Source organism: Drosophila santomea, chromosome 2R (genome assembly GCF_016746245.2).
Source record: "Drosophila santomea strain STO CAGO 1482 chromosome 2R, Prin_Dsan_1.1, whole genome shotgun sequence".
Lineage (NCBI taxonomy): Eukaryota > Metazoa > Arthropoda > Insecta > Diptera > Drosophilidae > Drosophila > Drosophila santomea.
Genome location: NC_053017.2, coordinates 5,465,101 through 5,487,616, shown reverse-complemented (window position 1 = coordinate 5,487,616; position 22,516 = coordinate 5,465,101). Strand labels below are relative to the sequence as shown.

General features: G+C 39.1%; 2 protein-coding genes across 2 annotated transcripts in view; one reads left to right on the top strand and one right to left on the bottom strand.

The window, feature by feature from the left end:
• Positions 1 to 732: 732 nt before the first annotated feature.
• Positions 733 to 3,360, bottom strand: LOC120446630 (unconventional myosin-XVIIIa). The gene is made up of 3 exons (XM_039627692.2): positions 1,487 to 3,360; positions 1,322 to 1,418; positions 733 to 1,266 (listed from the first exon to the last, which is right to left on the bottom strand). Exons 1-3 carry the CDS (start codon positions 3,242 to 3,244, stop codon positions 803 to 805), a joined length of 2,319 nt encoding a protein of 772 aa, XP_039483626.1. The 5' UTR covers positions 3,245 to 3,360; the 3' UTR covers positions 733 to 802.
• Positions 3,361 to 11,681: 8,321 nt separating this feature from the next.
• Positions 11,682 to 22,516, top strand: part of LOC120445832 — a 35,089-nt gene continuing 24,254 nt past the window's right edge. The window contains exon 1 of the mRNA XM_039626453.1: positions 11,682 to 12,000. Coding sequence (XP_039482387.1) covers positions 11,802 to 12,000 — 199 coding nt within the window. The 5' untranslated portion in view covers positions 11,682 to 11,801. The remainder of the gene's footprint in view (positions 12,001 to 22,516) is intronic.

Here is a 22,516-nt window from a genome sequence, read left to right as displayed (position 1 = left end):
CTCGACCACCTTGCCTCGAACATACCTGTTCGTTTTTTGTTTTTAAGTGCAACATGAAATGTGCATACCAAGGAGCAGGCCAAACCAGACACGGACTTCAGCCTGGACAGACTTCCACCTATTCCCAAATCCCTTCTACCTCCACGCACCACCACTACTCACCTGACACTTCCCGCCCCGTCCACCGTCTCCTCTGCACCTTGCTGGGCTCATCCTTAGATGCTACTTCCAATTCACCACTGACTAATACACTCCCAGTGGTTGCACCTATAGACATTCTGCTGTGTGGCGGCGACTATGTATCCAATGTTTTTGTAGGTTTGTTGTTGGGCCCAGAAACTAAGATATATGGCAGCTGCCAAAAGATGCAAAACATGGCTGTACCTTACATATGTTTTATACAGTGCTTCACAAAACTTTCTGAGCCCCGTGCTTCTACATTTTGTTTTCGTCTTACAAGATTCCGTTATAGTTAGGAACAAATTTTAGTGCGGAGAATTGTTTTTAACTATCTACAAATTAAGACATAAAGCATGAATACTTTTTAGCACTACTTTTTATGAGAGCAGCCAAAACATGTCATGCTGCGTGGCTTCGGATTCACCATTTAGTAAAAATGGAGGAGAGGTCCTGCGCATGTGTCTCTGACAGCTGCTGGAAGTGAATTTCCTTGGAAATTAAATCCGCCGGCAGTTAAATTGTTGTGAAGTATGCAAGTTCAAGCTAATCAAATTTCAAAAATTAAGCACATATGTTTTATAAGTGTCCCTAAAAATATACAGAAATAGACATCTAGTAAATGCTACCTTCTTATTCGGACTTGGCTCTTGTTGCTCAGCCGTTTTAAGGAGACGGAGGCAAGACTCAGTTTCGTTCTGAGCGAAGTGTGCAAAGTTTGGATATGGGTGTCCACCTCTGAGATCTTCTCCTCCAGGCGAATGTGTTCCAGCCGGAGCTTCCTGACTACCAATTGCTTGCTCCTCACATGATTCACGGTTGCATCGTAGTCCAGCAACAAATCCGGATAATGCATCAAACAGCCGTCCCTCTTCAGCTTGAGTATCTTCTTCTTCACCCGCTCGTGTCTCACCATTTCCTGGTAATGACGGGCTCTGATGTGCTTCTTCTTCTGCACCAGTCTTTTTAGCTTCGTCTTTAAATTTTGAAGCAGCTCCTCGTTCATTTTCTTCTTGTTCTTCAAATGGGCCATCGCATGAAGATCATAGGTTTTGCGGTCGCGAAAACGCTTAAGTTCTATTTCCTTTTCTATAATTTAAGAAACGAATTTATATCGAAATCTTAATAATTTTAAAAGATTTACCCTTATTTTTAAGACTCAGAGCATTATTTTCGGCATGATTAGAAATATATTCAAGGACGCGGAGGCCATTGCCAAGATTTTCCAATTTTTCCGATTTCTATATTGACGTGGAAATTGGAGTGGCAAATAAATAATTTTAAATACAAAACATAAGTTTGCTCTTACGGTTTTTAAGGCCTGCAAGCGATGCTGAACAAAAAGCAATTCCTCTCGTATGGCGGATGTCTCAGCGCGGGTCTTGTTCATTTTTTTTAGGAGGTCATTCACTACAATCGTTAAGCGATCGAATCCCTCTTTGCAGACTGTTTCCCTGACCTTTGCTTCAAGTGTGGCTAATATCTGGTCATCCAGGGCGCGGGCTGCTGCCTCCTGCTCCATCAAATCGTTGATTTGTTTAACACTTAACTCTTCAGTCAGCTTAATTTGCTGCAAACGATCATCCAATTCTACCAGAGCAGACATCAGCCTTTCGCGGTTTACCGTGTCGATTTGCTTTTCCTCGCTAACCAAGGAAAACTCCTTACGCCTTACATAGTAATCTGTGGTGATCTTCTCGAGAGCCTGATTGCGATGTATTTCATATTGGTATTCGATTACCAACTGAGACAGCTCCTCCAGCATCTTTTCTTTGTCCAGCAGTCGTCTCAAGCGGACGGAAGTTCTTTCATCATACTCAACCACATCATTTATTAATGAGGTTAGGAACTGCTCAACCACCGCAACATTTGCCATATGAACCTCGTTAAACAGATCCGATGTGGAATCGTCGAAGATCGTTGAATTGATCCGGATGCCAAATAAATGTTCACTAATATCCTTATCTGGGCTTTCATGATCCACAATCTCATTATAGATTTCATTATCAGTTTCGATTACAGATTCGCTACCGATCTCTAGACTATGTGTTTTCTGGTCTAGATTTTCGGTGTACTCAGTATCCACTTGGAGATCCGCAAATGAGTCCGATTCTCGCTGATCTTTTTCTTTCTGGACGACTGCAATTAATTTGTCCTTCTCTTTGGGCAACTCTATATTCTCAGCATTGTCACTAGCAGAGAGGTTGCTAATATCAGGTAGACTACCAAATATTTTCAAAAACTTAAGTCTTTCAGATTGTTCCTCATAATCTGTATCTTGAAAGTCACTTCCGTGTTCCGATACAGTTGACTCTGTTTCGGAATCAGAATCCGAATAAATACTAGTTAACGCTTTTTTTGAATCAGAATCCGAAATAGTGTGTTGCTGGTGATGTATTGAATGTAAGGATTCTAATGATTCGACGATCTGTATCTGCACATTATAGAAATCTGTCGGGGTGTCCTGTACTATTTCAGCTAGTTTTGGCTTCTTAGGTTTTAAAACATATATTCTATAACGACCCCAGTATCCAGCTTTGTTTTTGGGATGCCTATTTCCGCTATTCCTGCCTCTAGATCTCCGCGAACTTGTGGAATTTCTAGATAAAACGGAGGTGCTCGATCCCATAGACATGACACTAGACCGATTTGCAGGAGAATCGAAAAGGTAATTTCTAGAGAAACGATCAAGGAAATACAATTTTTGACTTGATCTCCGTGACGTTTCTTTAGAGCTTGCCTGAGATTTTTCTCTCTTTTTAATAGATGGTAAAATGGCATGGGATGGAACCGCCACTCGGGGCTTTGTGGCCACTTTACGTGACTTATTTCCAACCATAGTCTTTGTAACGCCTTGCGCCTTTGGTCTTTTAAGGTGCTTTACAAGTTTTTTGGTTTCATCTTTGGAGTATTCTGTTGTTACTGGGGTCTCTTCGGGCTGTTCCTTTATAGCAATTCTATTAAAATTTAATATAGTTGATCCTAACCTCGATGCTCGTTCAAAGTCTGTGGAGTTTCTCGCTTCTTGCGATGTCACTGAAAGTGAGGTTCTTTGAAGTATACTCATGGTATATATTATAAATAACTGTGCTCAAAACAAAACAAAAAAACCAAAAAATAACTAAAAAATAAATATTTTTGAAAAATACGAGATCTTCGACCCAAAAAAACGAATGTGTTTGATATTTAGGTAAACGGCTCCTGAAAAAAATGAGAACTTAGTTCATTGCAATAAGTTAGCCAAAGTCATTTGATATCTTAATAATTGGATCATACAATTTTTTAATGCAAACGGAATTCATGGCAATATGCCCGTTACAAACAGTGGGCGGAAAAAGAAGGACAGATTCGAGGGATTCCTTTTTTTGGCTGACTATCGTGTTACCCCCTTTTAGACCCGAAGAAGCTGCATGTTGCTGGTTAATATCATCACTCATGTATGCCGCATACTAAAGAGAATTTATCATGTCTGTTGTTGCTGCTGTTGTTGCTGCTGTTGATGCAGCCATAAAAAATAGAAGAAACTAGTGAGAAGGACTATGAAGTACATGGCAGCCTGGATAAGGGACCCGTGGGGATCACGGCTCCAGGCTTTTGGGCTTTCGTCTGCATTGCTTGGCTCCGTGCAGTGGGGTCTGGCATTGTCGCTCAAGTGTTTCGGCAAACTGGCTTGCCATCTGTAAGGCAAGCTGTGCAGAAAGCAAGGTGGCAAGAAGTTGCAGGACGTAGAAGGAGCGGCCTGAAGGATATCTGCCCCTATAGGGGAAGGGGTAGCAAGTTGTCGTCGGATCCTGACAGACTAGCCTAATTGAGCAGGAAGTAAAGTGCACAGATTGACCAGGGATAAAATGGACAAATATCTTAAACCATAAATATCCTGATAGTAATTTTTTATATAATAATTATTCAGATATATGCAAGACACCCTTTATATAGAATACTTTTATTGCTAATGGACACGATTTAGAGTGTAGTTAAAATATATTTTCATGGTGTTTTCATACCAAATAAATAAAAACAATACAGCTCTTTTAGCATATGAAGTGGAAAAATAGTTATGAGTTAATTAAATTGAATTTACCTGTAGAGTACTTTCAATGCGACGCCTTTTTCATGCCTTAGTTGGGTTTGATGTTGCTGCCACGGCTGCTGAATATTCGCAAATTCGTTTACGTTTACCTATTCACTTCCCCTTTTTACCTTTTCCCTCCGGGCGACCACCATCAGCTAAGTAGATTTGGGCTACCTGCATGCAGCTATGCTGCAGCGTTTAAGTGGGTATATAGTATATTCCTTTTTTACTCGGTGGTGCGGGAGGGAAATAGGATTTAGTCGGTTTTCTCTTTTCCCGGGACTTCTGGCAAATAGCCTAAAACTTTCTTTATATTTGATGTAATGAATTTCGGCGAGAGAGGGACGAAACTAGATTTGCGATTGCCAGGAAGAGTGGGCCAGAAAAAATACCAAGGACGGAAATGTGATGGAAGGCAGAAAAAACACAACGGCAGCCAAAACAGAGTGAAGCATACATTGCGTATGCGTAATGTGTAACAGATACTCCACATACGCCACGTTGGCTGGGCGTGTGTGTGAGTTCCGTTTCCGCAATTAAAATGTTGATTACATGAAGTACGACTGCCGCTTGTTTGTTTCCCTTGTGCCACGCCCCCATTTTGCCCATCCGATGCTGTGGGTGCCACAAAGGAAAACGGAAATTATGTGTAGATGCGGGCGTTGGCGCTTAGCTGAGCTTTTCATTCGGCATTAACAACAGAGTGGTAAAGTGGCAGCGGTGATGGCAACAACAATGAGCGGAGACCATAAATTGCAAACATTTGGCTGTTTCGCGATAAGCAATCCGTTGCCAAAAGAAAGGGGGAGCAACGAGCTTAATGACCTACCTAGATTACTAAATACCAGATAAACGATAAGTGGGAATCCACTACAACGTATGTAATCATGGCAAGTCCAAAAATATCCACAATGCCCTTACAAGAAATCTCCAATTAAAAAGTTTTATTATACCCGTTACTCGTAGAGTATAAGGGAATACTAGATTCGTTGAAAAGTATGTAACAGGCAGAAGGAAGCGTTTCCGACCATATAAAGTATATATATTCTTGATCAGGATCAATAGCAGAGTCGATTTGGCCATGTCCGTTTGTCCGTCTGTCCGTCCGTATGAACGTCGAGATCTCAGGAACTACAAAAGCTAGAAAGTTGAGATTAAGCATACAGACTCCAGGGACATAGACGCAGCGCAAGTTTGTCGATTCATGCTGCCACTCTAACGCCCACAAACCGCCCAAAGCTGCTACGCCCACACTTTTGAAAAATGTTTTGATATTTTTTCATTTTTGTATTAGTCTTGTAAATTTCTACCGATTTGCCAAAAAACTTTCTGCCACGCCCACTATAACGTCTACAAACCGCCAAAAACTGTGTTTAAGACTCTCCTTCTCCCTTCCACTAGCTGAGTAACGGGTATCAGATAGTGGGGGAACTCGACTATAGCGTTCTCTCTTTTTTTTAGATTTGATAATGGAAACTGCTCCTAGACTGAGAAAACACATCATTGAATAATATATTTTTTGGTATGATACTCCCACGATGCCTTGCCTTTATTATTTGATGTGTTAGCTTGTTTGCTCTTAATTCGGAATTTATGATTAACAAACGAATTTTTTATCAATAATATAATGTAGATAATGTGGATAAAGTGTGGGTAAGAACAGAAGTCTACCTGGGGTTTATTTTCATTTCCCAACGTAAAAATAAGAAGAATGCTGCATTGGCTGAAAATAACACGCTTTACACCGTAATTAAATCAATCATACGACCTGTTGGTAAAGAGGCCAAGACAGAAACAGAAGCGAAAGGAGCAACCAAAACGAGCGGGAAGGCACTGGCGTGACGAAGGTAACGCCCCCGTATACACCTGGAGAAATTCACGCCCCCAGAGCCCCTGCCCAGCCCACGAACACCTTGCTTAGCATAAATGAATATTTATAATTCAAACGCCTTTTGCCCATACTTTTTCCTTCTGAAATGCAAAACAGCGGCGGCGACTGAAGACCCGCAAAGTGCTTTTTTTCGAAGACTGAAATACGAAAAAGAGAGACACCAGCACCAGAGTGTAAGGGGAGAGAAAAGAATAATTTTTTATGAATATTTATTTGTTTTTACAAAATCGAAGTTATGCATTTGCTGCTCGCTCTTTTCTTGCTGGAAATAATGCTCTGTTAGACACGTCCCTGCCCCGAAGTGGCATCAAAGTTTTCCCTTCTTCGACTGCTGAAAGGTGCGTAAGACAATTTAATTTATTTGATGCATTAAAGCAGAAATATTAACGCTATAAATCAATGAGTACAAAAGTTTTTCCCCCCTATTTCACGTTCTCTTGCTGTTCTTGTTTAAGTGTATTTCGTATTAATTTATGTGTGTGCCCTTAACCCTACCCCCCACTCCCCACTTCCATATCCACTCCCTTTGGGCCAGGCCGAAAAATTCTTTTGCGCGAATTTTTTATGACAGCTGCGCGTAAAGTTATCACACGTAAGTGCGGTGGAGAGAGCCTACTTTGAAGGCCGTCGATATGGATAACCATACTATAGGACCTTTTTCTAATATGAGTATGTTAAGCTAATAAGATAAACTACATTTTAATCGGTTTTCTTATTATAGTTCCAGTTACTCGTATATTAAAGGGGTATGCTAGATTCGTGGATAAGTATGTAACAACTTAGAAGGAAGCGTTGAAATACATATGTATATTCATATTGAATCCTGTCCATCTTCTCCTGTCCGTCTACCCTTCTGTCCGTTCGTTTGAAGGTAGAGATTTCAGGAACTGCCACACCTACAATTTTATAAAGTGTTTTGATTTTTTTTGATTTATTATTTCTTATGCCAATTTTTATCGGTATACCAAAAATATTTTGGCCACGCCGTTTTAAACGCCCACTAACCGCCCAAAACTGTTATGCCGACATATTTGAAGATTTTTAAAATTTTGTTCGTTTATTATTTTTCTTAATTTCCATCGATATGCCAGAAAAATGTTGAAAATTCTCGTTTACACTTCCACTCGTTGAGTAACGAGTAATTGGTACTCGTGGAACTCGACTACAGCGTTCTCTCTTGTTTATTTTAAATAAATTATTTTCTCGACTCGTTTCATATACAATTTCACTTCAAATCCAATATACATGGTTTTGTTGAGAAAATATTGGAACCCAAAATCTAACATTCTGTAATATTACCAAATGTAAGTTGAGCTATTATTTAAAGTAGGATACTCCAGATGCATTTTAAATTTTCTATATTTTTCTTAGTACTTTTATTGGTTGGGGGATTTGCTATGCAGGCCCCGAATGTTTCTGACCTGGAATGGAATCTCCTTTAGGGCTACCTAAGCTAGACTGAACCATTAGCTAAGCACACAGAGAGGAGAGCTAAATGCTCCTTCTAGCCCCTTAACCCTCTCATAGCCTTGCCCCATTTGAAAGCCACATGAGCTTAAAAATTTCAAGTGCTGCACCGATTTCAACCCGGCACAGAAATGAAGTGAAATGCCACTGTATCAGGCATGTGCAGAGAAAAAAAGTGTACGGTCTTATACATTTATATTAAAATTTTGTATATGGAAAAATAGTACATTTCATATTATTCATACATTTAATTAATGTGGGAAAAAAACAAAATCTCCGACTATCAGATACCCGTTACTCAGCGTGGGGGAGATGTTTAAATGTATATAACAATTAGAATAATGGGTGTTTGCTGGAAATATTTGTTTCTTTCCTACCAGAGTCGTACATGGAAAAAACACTTTTTTTTAGTGTTATTTGGAGAGTGTGGGGTTGAACAACAGTGGTCAGCATTTTCATGGGGAAGCTTCCCCCTTCCGAAAGGGCGGAAAGGTAAGAAACTCAGAGGAAGAAAGTAAGTTCGCCCAAAAACCATATACAGGTCGGCAGTTTGTTATTGGTTTAACGAATTTTTAAATTTCTCATGCAAAACGGAACTTTAACTCGATTAATTCGCACAAAGTGCAATTATTTGCATTATTTTTCATTTTCAATTTGAATTCCATTTCTGCTCATTGTCATTGCTGGTGGGCAAACAAAAGTCGCTCATTTAACCCGATTCCCCTCGTTCAGTTGTGTGCATCGCATAGATAAAGTCATATATCAGGGATAATTTAAAAACCCTTTGCCCCTTCCCCACTGATGTCATCAGTTGGAGTTTGGCTTTCTGGTCTGTTGGTTCATTAAATATTGTGATAATTTTTCATATTTATTTTTAAGTGGTTTACAGTGACAGTGAAATTTACATTTTATTTCATTAAGCAAAGCGCCATTTATATTTGATTCGCGGCCCACACTCATTTGGACTTATACATTCGCATTTGTTTATTTGCATATAAAATTGTATTTGTCCTTCGTTTAATGGCGTTTAATTGAGCACCAGAAAACAATGTGCAAATTAATTGCATTGCTTCGCTAACCTTGAAACAAAGTTAAGCCAATAGTTGAACAGCATTTGTAATCTGTGATTAATAATATTCACTGCATTTTATGCATCTAAATTTGTTCATAGCTATTTAAAATATTATTAATTTGTTTTATTGTTTCCAAAGAATTCATAAAGGTTTTCTCATCTTATTTTCAGTGGTTCTGTATTGTAATTAAATATTAAAACTTTACTAAGACACCTAACAGAATGGCGCATGCTAGGAAAATCCCCCTATGGCGGGCTTTATACATTGTTGCCAAATGTAATGCTCTAGTTAGCCATACATTTTTGTCGTCTTGGTCCAGCAAATTTCCCTACACTATGTGAGGTACCACAAATGCTAACAATTTATAGGAAAGTTCCAATGTTAACATCAGACTGCTGTTGGCTGAACCAGTTGGAAATGGTACAAACAAGGGGAAGGAAGAGGCAGGAGAGCACAGCGAGCTTTTTCTCTCGCGCTTTGCTGCGTCGAAGGACATTCCACCAAGAAGCTTCCGGTGTTGGCCAAGTGAGGGCGCCACTCGCGTACTAGGCTCACAGTGCACGAGTTTTTTTTAGTCGCTATTTCAACTTTGAAGTGAACGCACGTCATTTTTGTCGCGCGCGTTGTTACAATCCCCTCTTTTTGAAGGAGCCAAACGAAACCCGAAACTGAAAACTGAGCCAATCGAAAAGCACGCACACTTTCAAAGTTTGTGTACGTGTGTGTGCGTGAGCGAGTGGTCACTAAAAGTAATATCGTGTTTACAAAAAAAAAGGAAATGCCCGCGTAATGCTCTCAAATAAAAACGAAAGAGTGCAAGTGTGGCAGCAATAATAACAAAAACGTATTCAATGAAAATGTGAGCAAGTGCAGGTCGTGGAAATGAAAAATCTTTGAGCCCCCGCTCGAAATGCCGCATTTGTTGCGTGCCGAGAACATTTGTCAGGCATTTGTTGTTATTGCTGGGAAAACTGAGAAAACTGTTGCGGTTGCGGTTAATTAAAGCGCGAAAAGTGGAACACAAGGAGTAATCATCTGGCGACCCCAAAACTAACAAAAATTCAAAATAGTCGAACCAGCCGGAAAAGTGGAGAAACCAAAAACTGAACCTTGTAAAGGGCGGGGGCTAAACTTTTTCATCGCCAGATTTTGTAGTGGGTTTAATATTTCTTTAAACAAGGAAAAAACAATTTGGTTTTACGGGTAAAACCATGTTTTTATTTACATAGAAAAATGAAATGTTTGTTTTGTGAAAGAAACAGCCTTCTTTAATTATTCAATATAGATTTGTTTAACAATAACAAAAATATGAAATATACAAAGTCTGCAGTCTTTTATGATCTTATTAATCTGTATTCAAAACTAACAACGTATAAGCAGTCTGTTTATTAAATGATTGAAGCGGTATCCTCAAATTTGTTTCTATATTTGAAATTGGGTTTTCATAAAACTGAAACATAGCGTGACTTCTCTGATCCGCGCTCGAAAATACCAACTTGAAAATTTACCACCATAAATTCCACGTTCAGCTGGAGAACATTTTAATGTTTAATTGTATTTTGTGATTTTTTCTCTCTCGCTACTTCTACCGCCTCAATTTAGACTAATTATGTAGCTTGGGCGTGCTGGAGTAGATATAGTGTCCTGTATATGAGGCTAGGTCCTGGCCATTCAGCGTTGAATATTTTCAGGCGCTCCAGTTACCACATTTTTTGTTTCTACGCGACTTTATTGTTGCTGTAATTATAACAACAGCTGCTGATGTTGTTGCTTTATTATCTGCACCTGACTTGTTGGCTATTTATTTGTGTATCCAGCCATTGTTGGCTTTCACAAAGCGAAATGCCAAAAAAGGGAATTAATCGGAAAAAATTTTATATTATTGCTATCTGTCGGGGCATGACAGTATGTTTATAAATATTTATAAATATTTGTTAATTGTTCGTGCTGTCATTGGATTTGTAAATGCCCATAAATCATTTTCAGCATTGGTGAAATGCGGGTGTGTTTAATATATATAAGCACGTGTTTAATTGATTTTTAATGTGAAATACGAAATGACAATGATTTAGATGATCAAAACTTATTTTTATTCAGTTTAGTTTATTATATTGCAACTTTGGGAAATCTCTATTTTCTATTAAATTCTAATATTTTCTATTTCTAACATAATGTTTATATCCTTTTCATAGAGGGATGCCTAAATGTTTTTTATTTTTGCACTGATCACAATTCAACTTAATGAACCGAATTCTGGTTTATTTAACCTTAATTGCTGTCATAAATAAAATAACAATTTGGGCACAAATAACCCTATTACCAATAAATTTCGATATAGCGTTGTTTTCCGATGAGGCCATAATTTTGTCAATCTTGAAATACGAGCCATTGGGAACATGACTCGACCCCAATCCGCAACCAAATTCCCGGTATTTCATTTAATAAACAGCGCTAAACCAGTTTATGATAATTGCACATCTAGCTTCGATTATAAATCAGTATAATGATAAGGCACCTAACGGTTTTGGGCTTGTTGAAGTTAAAGCAATAAGCGTATGCTATGACACCGTTTAAAATAAAAAAGGGGACCTTTAGTGAATTTCCAACTCACCCCGGCGCTTTAGCTGTAAGTCACCATCTCAATTGCCTGGGAAGAGTTTTCCTGACGCTCTAAATCAACCAAAGGGTTAAGAAGCGCGCGGCAACTGGATTTTGAATTTATGTGGCAAAGTCTTTCCTTCGTTTTCCGCTTTTCCACGCTTTTTCCGCCGCAGAACCGAGAAAAGGCTGCTGTGTAATTAATCTTTTCCCAAAATGCTTGAAAATTTATGTCTTTAACTTGACTGCAGTGCCGCTCCATATGATGGAACAGCAAAATGGGGCGAGGGCCGCATGTCCTTTAATAGTTTTTGCCTTTAACTTTCCGTTGTTTTTGTTCGCGTCGCGATTAAAAGTGATTAATAGGCAACATTTTATTACCGCACAGAGGCAGCAGTAAAGGGGGAGCCCCAAAACAACAACTTAATGTCCAAATGAAATAAGTGAAAATTTCACACCGAAATTAATAAAGACATTAGTGCGTGTGGGCGTGGCTCATTTGGGGCATTTAACGGAGGCCAAGATGTGTGCGCAGGATCCCTTTACCCAGCACCAGCTGCCACACTACCATAAAACCGAGCACCACCAATGCCTCCAACAGCTGCGGATGAATATGGAGCAACAGGACGGAGCTCCAGGAGTGAGAAAATCGGCCACAGGAAGGACGGCGGCCACGAGTTTGCAGATCTGGTACATCCTACATGTGATACTAGTCCTAATCGGTGAGTTATAAATCTCCCTTCTAATATGTATGCATATACAAAAGGTTCTTTTGGGCACAATTTTAGATGGGTCATAATTAATGCTAGGCCAGGGCTGTGGGCATCTTTTTTCTATTCTATCTGTGGGGTAAAACTAAGTAGTTGGCATTAATTTAAATATGGGATCTAACTATATAAATGTACCCCGGATTTCAAATGTAGGGTTTTATTTTCCTTGAAAACAGGGTTAATATTAAATATTGGTAAGTTTCGGTAACATGTTTTTGCGGAATTCACATCTACAGTAAAGACAAATCAAAAGCCAATTTTGGAATAGCTTTTAATGTTGATAAAACCAATTTATAATCTTGAAATAACTGTAATCAAACAAGCTTTTTACCAAACAAAGAAATTAAGATAACACTTTGTCAGTTTCCTTTTATTCTATTTACTTCTCAAAGACTTTTAAGTGAAGTAACAAATACCTTAAATGTTTTCCCAGCAAAAGTATACGCATGTTTTACTCAAACATTTTTACAGAATTGTTTTTGTGGAAACCCAGCTCCCTCAAAACAAATTCCTGGGAAAATCCCAAGAAAAACAATCAACAAATTGAAAGCCAAAGACCAAAACAATCGAACAAATCCATTGGCGAAAGACAAAGCGCCGACAAGGACAAATTGTGGCACGCAGACAGAATAGAAATTAATAAATTTGGCAAAAAGTCACCACTCGGGCTTACTATGGTTCATTATTAGAGGGGTTCATGTTTTTCTATTTTTTGTTGCTTCACTTTACCAAATATTTACAAACCAGCTAAATGTATTTTTTAGTTAAATACTGTATATATAAAATGATATACCTATATGAAATATATATAGTCATATACATATTTCAAAGAAAAGTTTATATTGCTTATATTTCTATCTTTATTACTTTCAATTAACTGTGGCGTTGCCTTTTGCTGCATTTTCTCAGTTCAAGCAAGTTAAGTTGACATTTCCGGCAAGGCAGAAACGTGAGGGGGTTACTAATAGGGGTGGCAAAAAAGTAGGGGCGGAAAAATGAAGGGGGAGGCTGTAACTGTCTTTTCATTATTTTCAAATCATATCACAAAGGGCAGTGCACAGCGATGGAAATGCTGAGCAGCGGAAACGGATATGGAGCCAAGTGAATGTTTGCACACCAGCGGGTATCCTTGAAGGTTCTGAGGCTCTCTCTATATCCGCCTCGTTCCCTATCCTGTCTCCCTGCCTCCCTCTGTGTGGGTGCGTTGGCTTAATTCAACGTCTCATTTGCATACATTAAAATGTCACATTTTACATGTCGTTTGAGCGTCTCGCCTTAAGCCTAACAGCAGTAACAGCATCCGCAGCAGAAGCCAACGTCAGTTAGCGTTAAGGATACTCCCTGGGAGCCTTGGAGCCATCCTGGCATCGGGAAATCCAAAGGCGCTACCGCACCACCAACCACTCCTACACATAAACTACATTAGCAATCGGAGCAGCCGAAGGCAGCCATGTAAAAATGGCTTAACGCGCAAATCTTTCAACTAAACATTAATCCTAATGGTTTTCAATTTTGTTGCGCCTTCTGTGGCAAGTCAAGTTCGCGTCTCCTTATTTTCCAGTCAGTTTTTTCTGTTCGTTTCATTTTTTTTTTGTTTTGTATTTTGCTCAACCCATACCATACCTACTACTTTTCAGTTTGGCGCTCTGACTTCGACTCTGGTTGTGGGTCCTGCTTTGCATGTTAATACGCTCTTTGATATTGCCGAGCAGCGCCTGCAGCCTGATTGCCTCTGACAGCGTCCCCCGAAAACTCCCACCACCCCCAGGCTAACTGTAAATATGAAATTCGTTTAAATTTCATTGAAAACTCAGCTCGTTCCCATCGAATTTTGCGAAAATAATACGCAAATGAAATAGCTCCATCTGCTGTGGGCTCTCCGACTTCAATAGATATACGAACATATATGCATATATATCCCTATGCCGGCCACCTCCTCATTAGAGGGTAACACAATTTCGCATTAATCAAGTCAAGCCCACCTAAAAATCGCCCTTGACTCAGTACACACAATAAAAGAGAAAAAATCGACAGGGGTCTTAATAATCTCTTTTTTTGCATGTATATTGGGTACATGTGGCAAACGATGTCGACTTAATATTTTTTTAAGGAAAAATGTGCAAAATTATGTCATTCGTGAAAAGCTTCAAAAGTTTTATTACCAAACTCTGATTAGTTCCAGGAAAATATATCAAAGTGAGAATGACGAGACTCGACTTCGCTTTGCCCATATAAGTATGCTACATATTGGTTTCAAATGCTAAAATAAATTTTTTTAAGCGATGTTCTAGATTAAATAAGTATTTCAAGACCGAATATTAATATATGCGAAAAAGTTGCAGATGATGCATATGTGGGCATTACGGCCTACGTAATACACACTTATATCTCTGGCTTTACATACCCCCCCTCATCCATACACTGCCATTAAATTGTTGCCGGCAAACTGAGCATAAGCTCAAGTTTGCTTTTGTTTAAATAAAACTGTGTCGCCGCAACGGCCAAAGCAACTGAGTCTCTGTGTGGCTAAGTGTTTTTCCCCCACCTTGTGTTTGCTTTGATTATTCACACACGCACACTCCGATTGTTGCAATTGATAGGACACACATACACTCGCATTCGTATCAATGTCCTGTGTTTGCGAGACAAAAACATTTTGATCCACTAAGCTTTTGTTGAAGTTTATCTCTGCATTTGGCCAATTGATGAAAGCTCCTCGATTGTTTCTTATTTCTTTCCTCAATTTTGTTTTTCCACTTCCATTTATTGTCGTTGACATAACCTTCAGGTGCCCAAAACTCAAGTAAATCCCCACCTACATATATCATGGCACATTTCGTTGACATGACAGCATTTTTCTGGAACAAATTGCATAAAATGAGTTTGGTGTTTAATTCAAAAGCCCTAAATGTAAATATTGAATTGGTGATGTATCCTGTTGGTGTACTTAACAAAGTTATGTGTCGGCTCGTTGCTAACTGAGAAGCTTAACACTATTTCGCGAATCAAAAACTCGACAGAAATTTAATACAATACATTATTATTAAGTTTTTGCATTAAGAACTATACACTATTATTAAGTATTCTAATTTTTTTGAAATGTGATACTTAATATGGACAAAAGTTTTTGATTTCAATTTATAAAAATTTCGAAAAGGCAAAAAAACATAGGACAAAGCAAACAGTTTGGGACCCAGTTTTTCGGTTCAGTTCGGTCCGATCCGGTCAGAAAACGCCCCTAACCAAATGGAAACAAAATAAAAAGGCCCTGTGTTGACTTTTTTGGGCATTCTTTGTGTGTTTTTATTGAAATCATTAGAGCGTAGAGGGGAGAACAAAAAGTGTATACTTTTGACTCGGTAGGATTTGGCATTAATGTCTGACGATGCTCAGACGAACGACCGACAGACGCCTATTAATCATGCAGACTTTACGTTCCATTAAGCAGTCAAGGACTAGAAGTTACGGGGGGAATGAAGAAGTAAGACAGAAGAAGGAAATGTGTGAGGGATTTCCCCCAAAAATGTTGAAAGCATTATTTCTCAGCTTGGTCGGATTACGATTGGGTCAAACCAGAAACATGTCTAAATAAACTGGCTAAATTACCAAAGTCAAAGGCATCATGATACTCTCTAGTCTCTGAAGAATTGAAACGTTCGTTATAAAGTTATATACCAGTGTGTAAAATAAATATATATTGGCTGTGTTTATGCATCATAGTAGATTACTAAAACCGCATACTTAATTACAACATTTCATACTATTTAACATGAAAAAAAAAATTTTTTTAAATCATCTGGCAAAAAGAAGATTTGTAGTGTAGGCAACTGAAGGAAAAAAAACAGACTGAAAAACAGAAAAGCGCAAACATTGCGCAGCAAACAAATTCAGTGGCCATTTGCCTGTTCTGCTCCCAACTCCTGGCTCCTAATGGCCAAAATATTGTATTACAACAAATTGTGCATCTGGCCCGTAAATAAAAAAAAGAGCTGGCCATACAGGCAGAACACCCTTTAAAACGGACCTCGAAACGGTCCTTGTGGTCCTCCCCCTCAGCTGCTGCTGCTAACGATATGGAAAATTTATCAAAAAATCTAAGGGGCCGGCAACAACATGACACCGTCTGACCGTTCGTCCAGGCATAAAATAATCAGCACAGTTAAGGAAAGGATCCACAGGATGGGTGCGGGAAATTGGGAGGAAATTGTGCGGAGGGCGTAGGAAAAGGCAAATGTTGGGCTAAAAGGCTTTCCAGGTCAAACCTCGTGGCATCAACCTCAACCTCATGGGCGTTGATGGCCAGCAAATTGATTTTGATTCGCAGTCAGAAATTATCAAATGTGCAAATCGAGTGGAGAAATCTGTGTGAGGCCTTGTGATCTGGAATGGAAGATTAATATGGATACCATATCTGATAAGGGTTTAGCATACTCTTTTATTTTATTTTACATTTTATGTTTGGCATGGGCACTAATAAATTTCCAAGAACGTTTTTAAATTCCTATTGCTTACAATTTAATCAAACCGAATATACCATTGCATACCAGCATAAGTCAATAAGGAAATTCTAAAAAAAGGATCAAATTATTTCGTGGTTAATTTAAGGCTTTTCTGTATGGCCTGTGCTTTACTTTTCCAATCTCCCTGACCTTCTGACTATTTTTAAATGTTATATGCACTCTGGGGAAGAAAGCACTTGATTAGGAGAATGAGCAGGCAAGCGAAAGTAAAGGCTTGGGACTTCCGGACAGAGAAAGTGTGTGTGTGTGAGTAAATAAGACGCTCACACCCACACACCCACACACCCACAATCAAAGCTTCGGCTGAGTCGTGTAAGCCGCTCACCAAAGCGTAAAGACAATTCAATCGATGGCGAATACTTATACAGTCGCCATCACACTCTTGGTAAGTTCCTTGCTCACATCGGACCAAAGTGTTTGAAATATTTTCACTTGTGTCATTTCCTCGAACACATTCCTTCGGAAGTTTAGGGATGGGCTCGTGTCTGGCCAAGGAAACATTACTTACATGTGCCTGCAACTCGAGCTGATTTATTCACGCATCGCTTGCCACGCCCCCCGCCCGTCACGCGTCCATCGCTGCCAAGACGCTCTCGAGAGTGGCCCTGGAAAATGGCAAATGGCAAATGGCAGCTCAAAGTTGGTTTTTCGCTCTACTTTGTGGTGGCTCAAGGTTGTGGGTTGAAAGTGATCATTATATTTAATTCATTAAATTTAAAAAAAAAAAAATACATTTGGTTTGAATAATTACAATTATAGTCAAGAGTGTCGATTATTTGTCATATTTCTATATTTTTCACATTTGATAAAGATGATATCTGTTTTCATATATGTATATATAAGCAGTTTCTTTTGCTTAAAGCCTGAGAAATAATTTTAAGGCAGGGTATTTGGTAGTTAATGTCTTTGCCCGTCTCTCCTTGGATCTTTTCGTGTGTTAGGTGCCTGCAGTGGATTTTTGGCAGTCACTGTGCAGCGCAAATAGAGCGGAAAAATTCCGCCTCCGGTGGCTGCTTTGCTTTCGCCATTCCCTGTCTCGCTGTTTCCAAAGTGAAAGTTGCAGGGGAAAGTTTGCCATTTGAGTGGACCAGAGAGTACTGAGCCCTCGTAATTTATTTGGGCCGCTGGTAATCAATGCCTCCACTGAGTGTGCGGATGGGTTAAACTTATCACATCCGCTTTTGGGTCTGCTCCGTGGTCTTCAAGTTGTAAAGTGGCCAAAAAGGGATGCAAAGGGGGCGTGGGGCGTGGGGCGGTTGAGAGACAGTTTTATGGGCGCCAGTTGAAAGGTCACTGCAAATGGTCGATTTGTGGCCCTCACTACCACGGCTTTCCAACAGAATTTATGACGAACATGCTGCAACATCCTGTTAACATACCCATTTGCATATCCACATGCACATGAGCACATTCAGTTGTCGTGAAAAAGAAAAAGCGAAAGAGTAACGTCACATCCATAACAATAAAGTCGCATTAGCAGCTGGCCCAGCTACAAAACAATGCTAGCCAAAACGGTTAGCTAAATTATAACCATCATTTTAATGGTGGCTTTCGTTTCGGTTTATTTTCTCTGCCGCAAAAACCGAGAGCTCAGCACAAAAATCGCCGAACAAATGATGCTCAAGATGGCCAACAGCAATAACAGCATCACAAAAAAAATGCTTAGATTGTCAGGGCAAGTACTTTTAGTATCGGCCAGGGCGTCCTTTGAAAGAGCTTTTTGCCGGCATTGGACTTTAAAAGTATTGTAAAGTTCTTAATTTCATTACTTTTGACAATAGTTAACACAAAAAGTATTAATTATTCAAGATCATGTCGAGACATAAATTTTGTATGTGGTCCCAGATTGTTTTCTTAATATCACCAGCACATAATTGGAAGTAATGCTCATAATAATCAATAAAATGTAACTGCTATCCAGCCATATGTGCCCTCTGGCCTGTGGGTAGGGTATTCATAAATTTATATCAAAATGCGCAGCACTTGTGTGCAGTTGTCGCCGCCACAAAGTAAAGAGAAAAGCTGGGAAAAGCGCATAACGGTGGGGAAAAGCGGGGAAACTGCCAATGGCCTCAATGAGCGTTTGAGTGTGTGTATGTGTGCTAAAGTGCAGGCGAGTGAGTGGGCATGCAGCTGCTTTCATTATGACAGGAAAATTTCGCATCCACTTTCCCTTCTCCTGCTTTACTTTCCTTTTCTACTTTTTGCACGACTCCCAGAGTCGCGCCGCTTTTTGCTGTTTTTGCTGCTTTTGCTGCTTTTGCTGCTTTGTGCATATCATAAAATTTTAATTGAATTCTGACATTTTACCATGCGGGAATGGGAGTAGAGATTACACCGAACTTTACAGCTGTCAATAACTTTGATGTCGCCGAAAGTCTCTTTGCTCTCTTTTATTTATTACACGCCCGCAGATGCCCCGTTTCGTTATATTCGGTGGAAAATGGGCGAACTACTTTTCGGCTTTTGGCGTTGTTAACATTTCATTTCTGCCGCATTTCATTTCGCCTGCGATGCGTTTTATGAATTCAGTTATTCCGTTGGCTGCATATTCAATTTTTTTATTCGCTTTCCCACCGCAGCTTGGCATCTCCTTTATCCGCTCAAACCGCCCCTTTGCTTTTTCTGGATTAATTTGGCTCTGTGGGAGAAAAAAGAAGGCAGCGTTTTCCTGACACTTTTAATGCAATTTTAATATGCGCGCGCAGCTTTATAAAATATTCAATAGTCCCAGTCTCTCAGGATGTGCTCTCTTTGCTTGTTAAAAGTTAATTACCATCCATATTTATTTGTTATGCACTTAATAATTTCAATAAATGGCATAAAGCGCGAATTCCCATTTAGTTGAAAAGTCTCAATGAGGTCAAATATTTAATTTAAATTCAATCTTCGAATGCCAAATGAAATTCTCCCGCAGTAAAGTGATAATTACAAAAAAAAAAAAAATAATATTATTGTAGCTTTTTAAAAGAAGTCTACAAAATATTTTTATAACCCACTCAACTTTCAGATCCATTTGCAGATCCGATACACACATGCCATCCATTAAAATAAATATATATTTTAGTATGCATTTGGCGCCTAATTAAAATTACGCAATGAAAGAAAGGACACACAAACTCCGGAAGAAGTGATATCAAAATGTAAAATAAAAGCAAAGTAAAGGAAACAAAAATCATAAAAACAATAACCGAAAGTAATCAAAAAGTGGAGCACTTTACTTTTGTTTGTCCTCACCACACAGGGAAAATAAAGTGGGGTAACAAAAAGAGGGGGCGTCCGTTCGGGCAGATGTTTTTATAGCTCATAAATTCGTAAGATGCTGTGCGGAATTGCCAAGAAGCGGGGAAAGCGGCTAAAACCGGAGCGAAAAAGACGAGACGGGCAACAAAACATCAGAATTCATTGGCCTCTGCCAAGTTTTGTTTATCCTTTCGCTGGTCGTGGCATATAAACGCTTCCTCTGCCTTGGCTTTCCCCAGCCAAATCAATACAAAATTGATGAATACAAATGATCATAAAAAACAATAAAAGGCAATGCCAGAAAGCAGCTGTATCTCACAGGATGGCTGCTTCCGTCCTGATTTGGTTATAAAAATCCCAGCCACGTATTTGGCTCCTCTTGCTTTCTCTTCCAACAATGTGGGCGGAAATTGGGAATGGAGCGAATCGAAGGTTTCCAGATAGATGCACTTTCGTTTCTTCATATATGACTCCGTATAATGACAATCAGCCACTCATTTGAAATTAATTTCGCGGAATAAATCAGCAACTCAAAGATGAGTACACGAAAAGCAGGGTGAAAATTTGGCTAGATAACGACCTCAACTTGAGCTTCCCGCTTGTCTGCAAATGGCATCTATGGCAACTCTCGTGGAGAATCAGTGAAATGGAGAAATCTTGGAATGGGGACCCTCATTCAACCTGCTTGATTTCAAACGTATCGTTATCTAAAAGCATAAAAAAGAATAGTATATAGGAACAGACCTCTCATACACAAGCAAAAACTAGCTGTTCATTAACTTAATGTAATCGTTAATTTTCATAATTGATCCAGGCATTAAGATATTGGGTTATTTCGAATCTTTAAGCACGCAATCAAAGCATTTTGTACTGCTAAAAAGGCTGCATTGACTTACAAAAGAAAACTTTTCTAGTTGGTAAGGAATCCTTTTTTCAAGTGTTGCCACAAGAGAAAGTAACCGAATGATACCAAATGTATGCATAAACACAAACACCACCACGAAAATCAAACACACACAACTCACAGATGTCTCTGACGGGAAATTGATTTCAATCAATCACGTGTTGTGATTACTTTGCTAGCAAGCGATTCCCATCTGTAAAGGCCATTAGCAATAATTTACTTAAGGGCTTTAAGGCTGTCGAAGGCACAAGTGTCAACTGGTTAATAGAAGCTTTTGAGGACGGAATTTTTGCGGTTCAGTGTTTAAAAGTGGTCAGCCTAGTATTAATGAATTTTCACCTAATGGTAAAAGAATTTTTGAACTTCTAAAGCGACTGCTTATCGGAATTTTTAGGTAAATTTAGCTGCTATAAAGCTAGATTAAAATTCTTACATAGATGTAAGTATTCCGTCATTAAAATACTCTCACTATTTGGTTCTTGTTAAACCAATTTTAATGTATATTGCTATGCAAAGAGTTAATGACCTGACCATTCCCTCTATTGATTCTCTATTCCTACTTCTGATGCAGATGCAGTTCCATAATTCCCCTGTTCCTCTTTTCAACTGGCTTCTTTGTTGACGCTCCCGTTCCTTTTTATGATAAATTGATTGATATTTGAATTTAATGATAAGCTTTCTACGAGACGATGAGAAATCAAAAAGGGGAAAGGAACCCGACGACCAGTTGGCAATTCAATTTTCCTGGCCTTCATTTTTCAACTTCAACGACAGTGGGAGCCGCGTGTCGGTGGCTTCTGCCTCATGGCCTGCGGAATATGCAAATTCTTTGCCACAATTTTCCCTGGCACTTTTTGTTTTCATCCTGTTGCTGTTGCCGAAGTCGTCTTTGATAAGCAAACTTTTGCACTGATAATGATATTTTTATAGTGCGTTGACGAGCTCGAAAAGCAAGATGAGAAGAGACCTGTGATATTTGGTGTATGCTGATTATGAAAACAGAAATAGCAATGCGACTGATCATAACTATGTATAATATTTTTGCCTTGCGTTAAACTTTATGTAATTTCTAAACGAGGCCAATTATAGGCAAAGTTCCTTTTTTTTGTTGCTATGTCAGGAGCATGTAAAAACTGTCGACCATTTGCAGCAATACCGACGATTGGGAATCGATTTATAGGCCAATTTGCATAATCATTAACTTCACATGCCGCCACACAAACACACATGCAACATCCACACACTCTGTGGCAATAACTTTTTCTTAAGCTATGGCAGAAACAGCGACGACACAAAAAAAAGGTTGGCATAAAATTTTGCTTGAATTTTTTATGTGAAATTGATTTTTCTAACGCATTGCGGCTTCTTACCCCTTTGCCACGCCCATTCAACTTGCGCCAGGACAAACTGCGCCCTCATTTGGATATGTCATGTATACTTACCTTTATCGGTTGATTTTCCCTGACGTTTTCAGATCGGAGTCTACTTATAGATTTTTCGGAGCAAACAAGTTTTGTGAAAGTTATTTTCTAATCATTTTTATCTTAGGGGTTATAACGGGTGTTTTTTTTAGAGGTATAGAACTTTAAGTTGGCATTACTGTTCAAGATGGCGACCGATTTAACAGCTGTCAAGTGATTTATTCTCAGTTTGGTTTGGCAATTCGTCATGCGTGCTTACAAAATCCAACTCGTGCAAGAATTGAAACCAAACGATCATCAAGCAAGGCGTAGATTCGTCGAATGGGCCCAAACGAGATTGCTGTTGTTCCGATTTTTCATAAGCTCCAAGATCTTGTGAT

What these genes read in the sequence shown, in the direction of transcription:
- LOC120446630 (XM_039627692.2), bottom strand. Translation starts at nt 3,244, where the DNA reads ATGAGTATACTTCAAAGAACCTCACTTTCAGTGACATCGCAAGAAGCG. An exon ending in GCTTGCAGGCCTTAAAAACC is followed by an intron (nt 1,419 to 1,486) that starts GTAAGAGCAAAC and finishes ACGTCAATATAG; the next exon opens with AAATCGGAAAAATTGGAAAA. An exon ending in TCTGAGTCTTAAAAATAAGG is followed by an intron (nt 1,267 to 1,321) that starts GTAAATCTTTTA and finishes CTTAAATTATAG; the next exon opens with AAAAGGAAATAGAACTTAAG.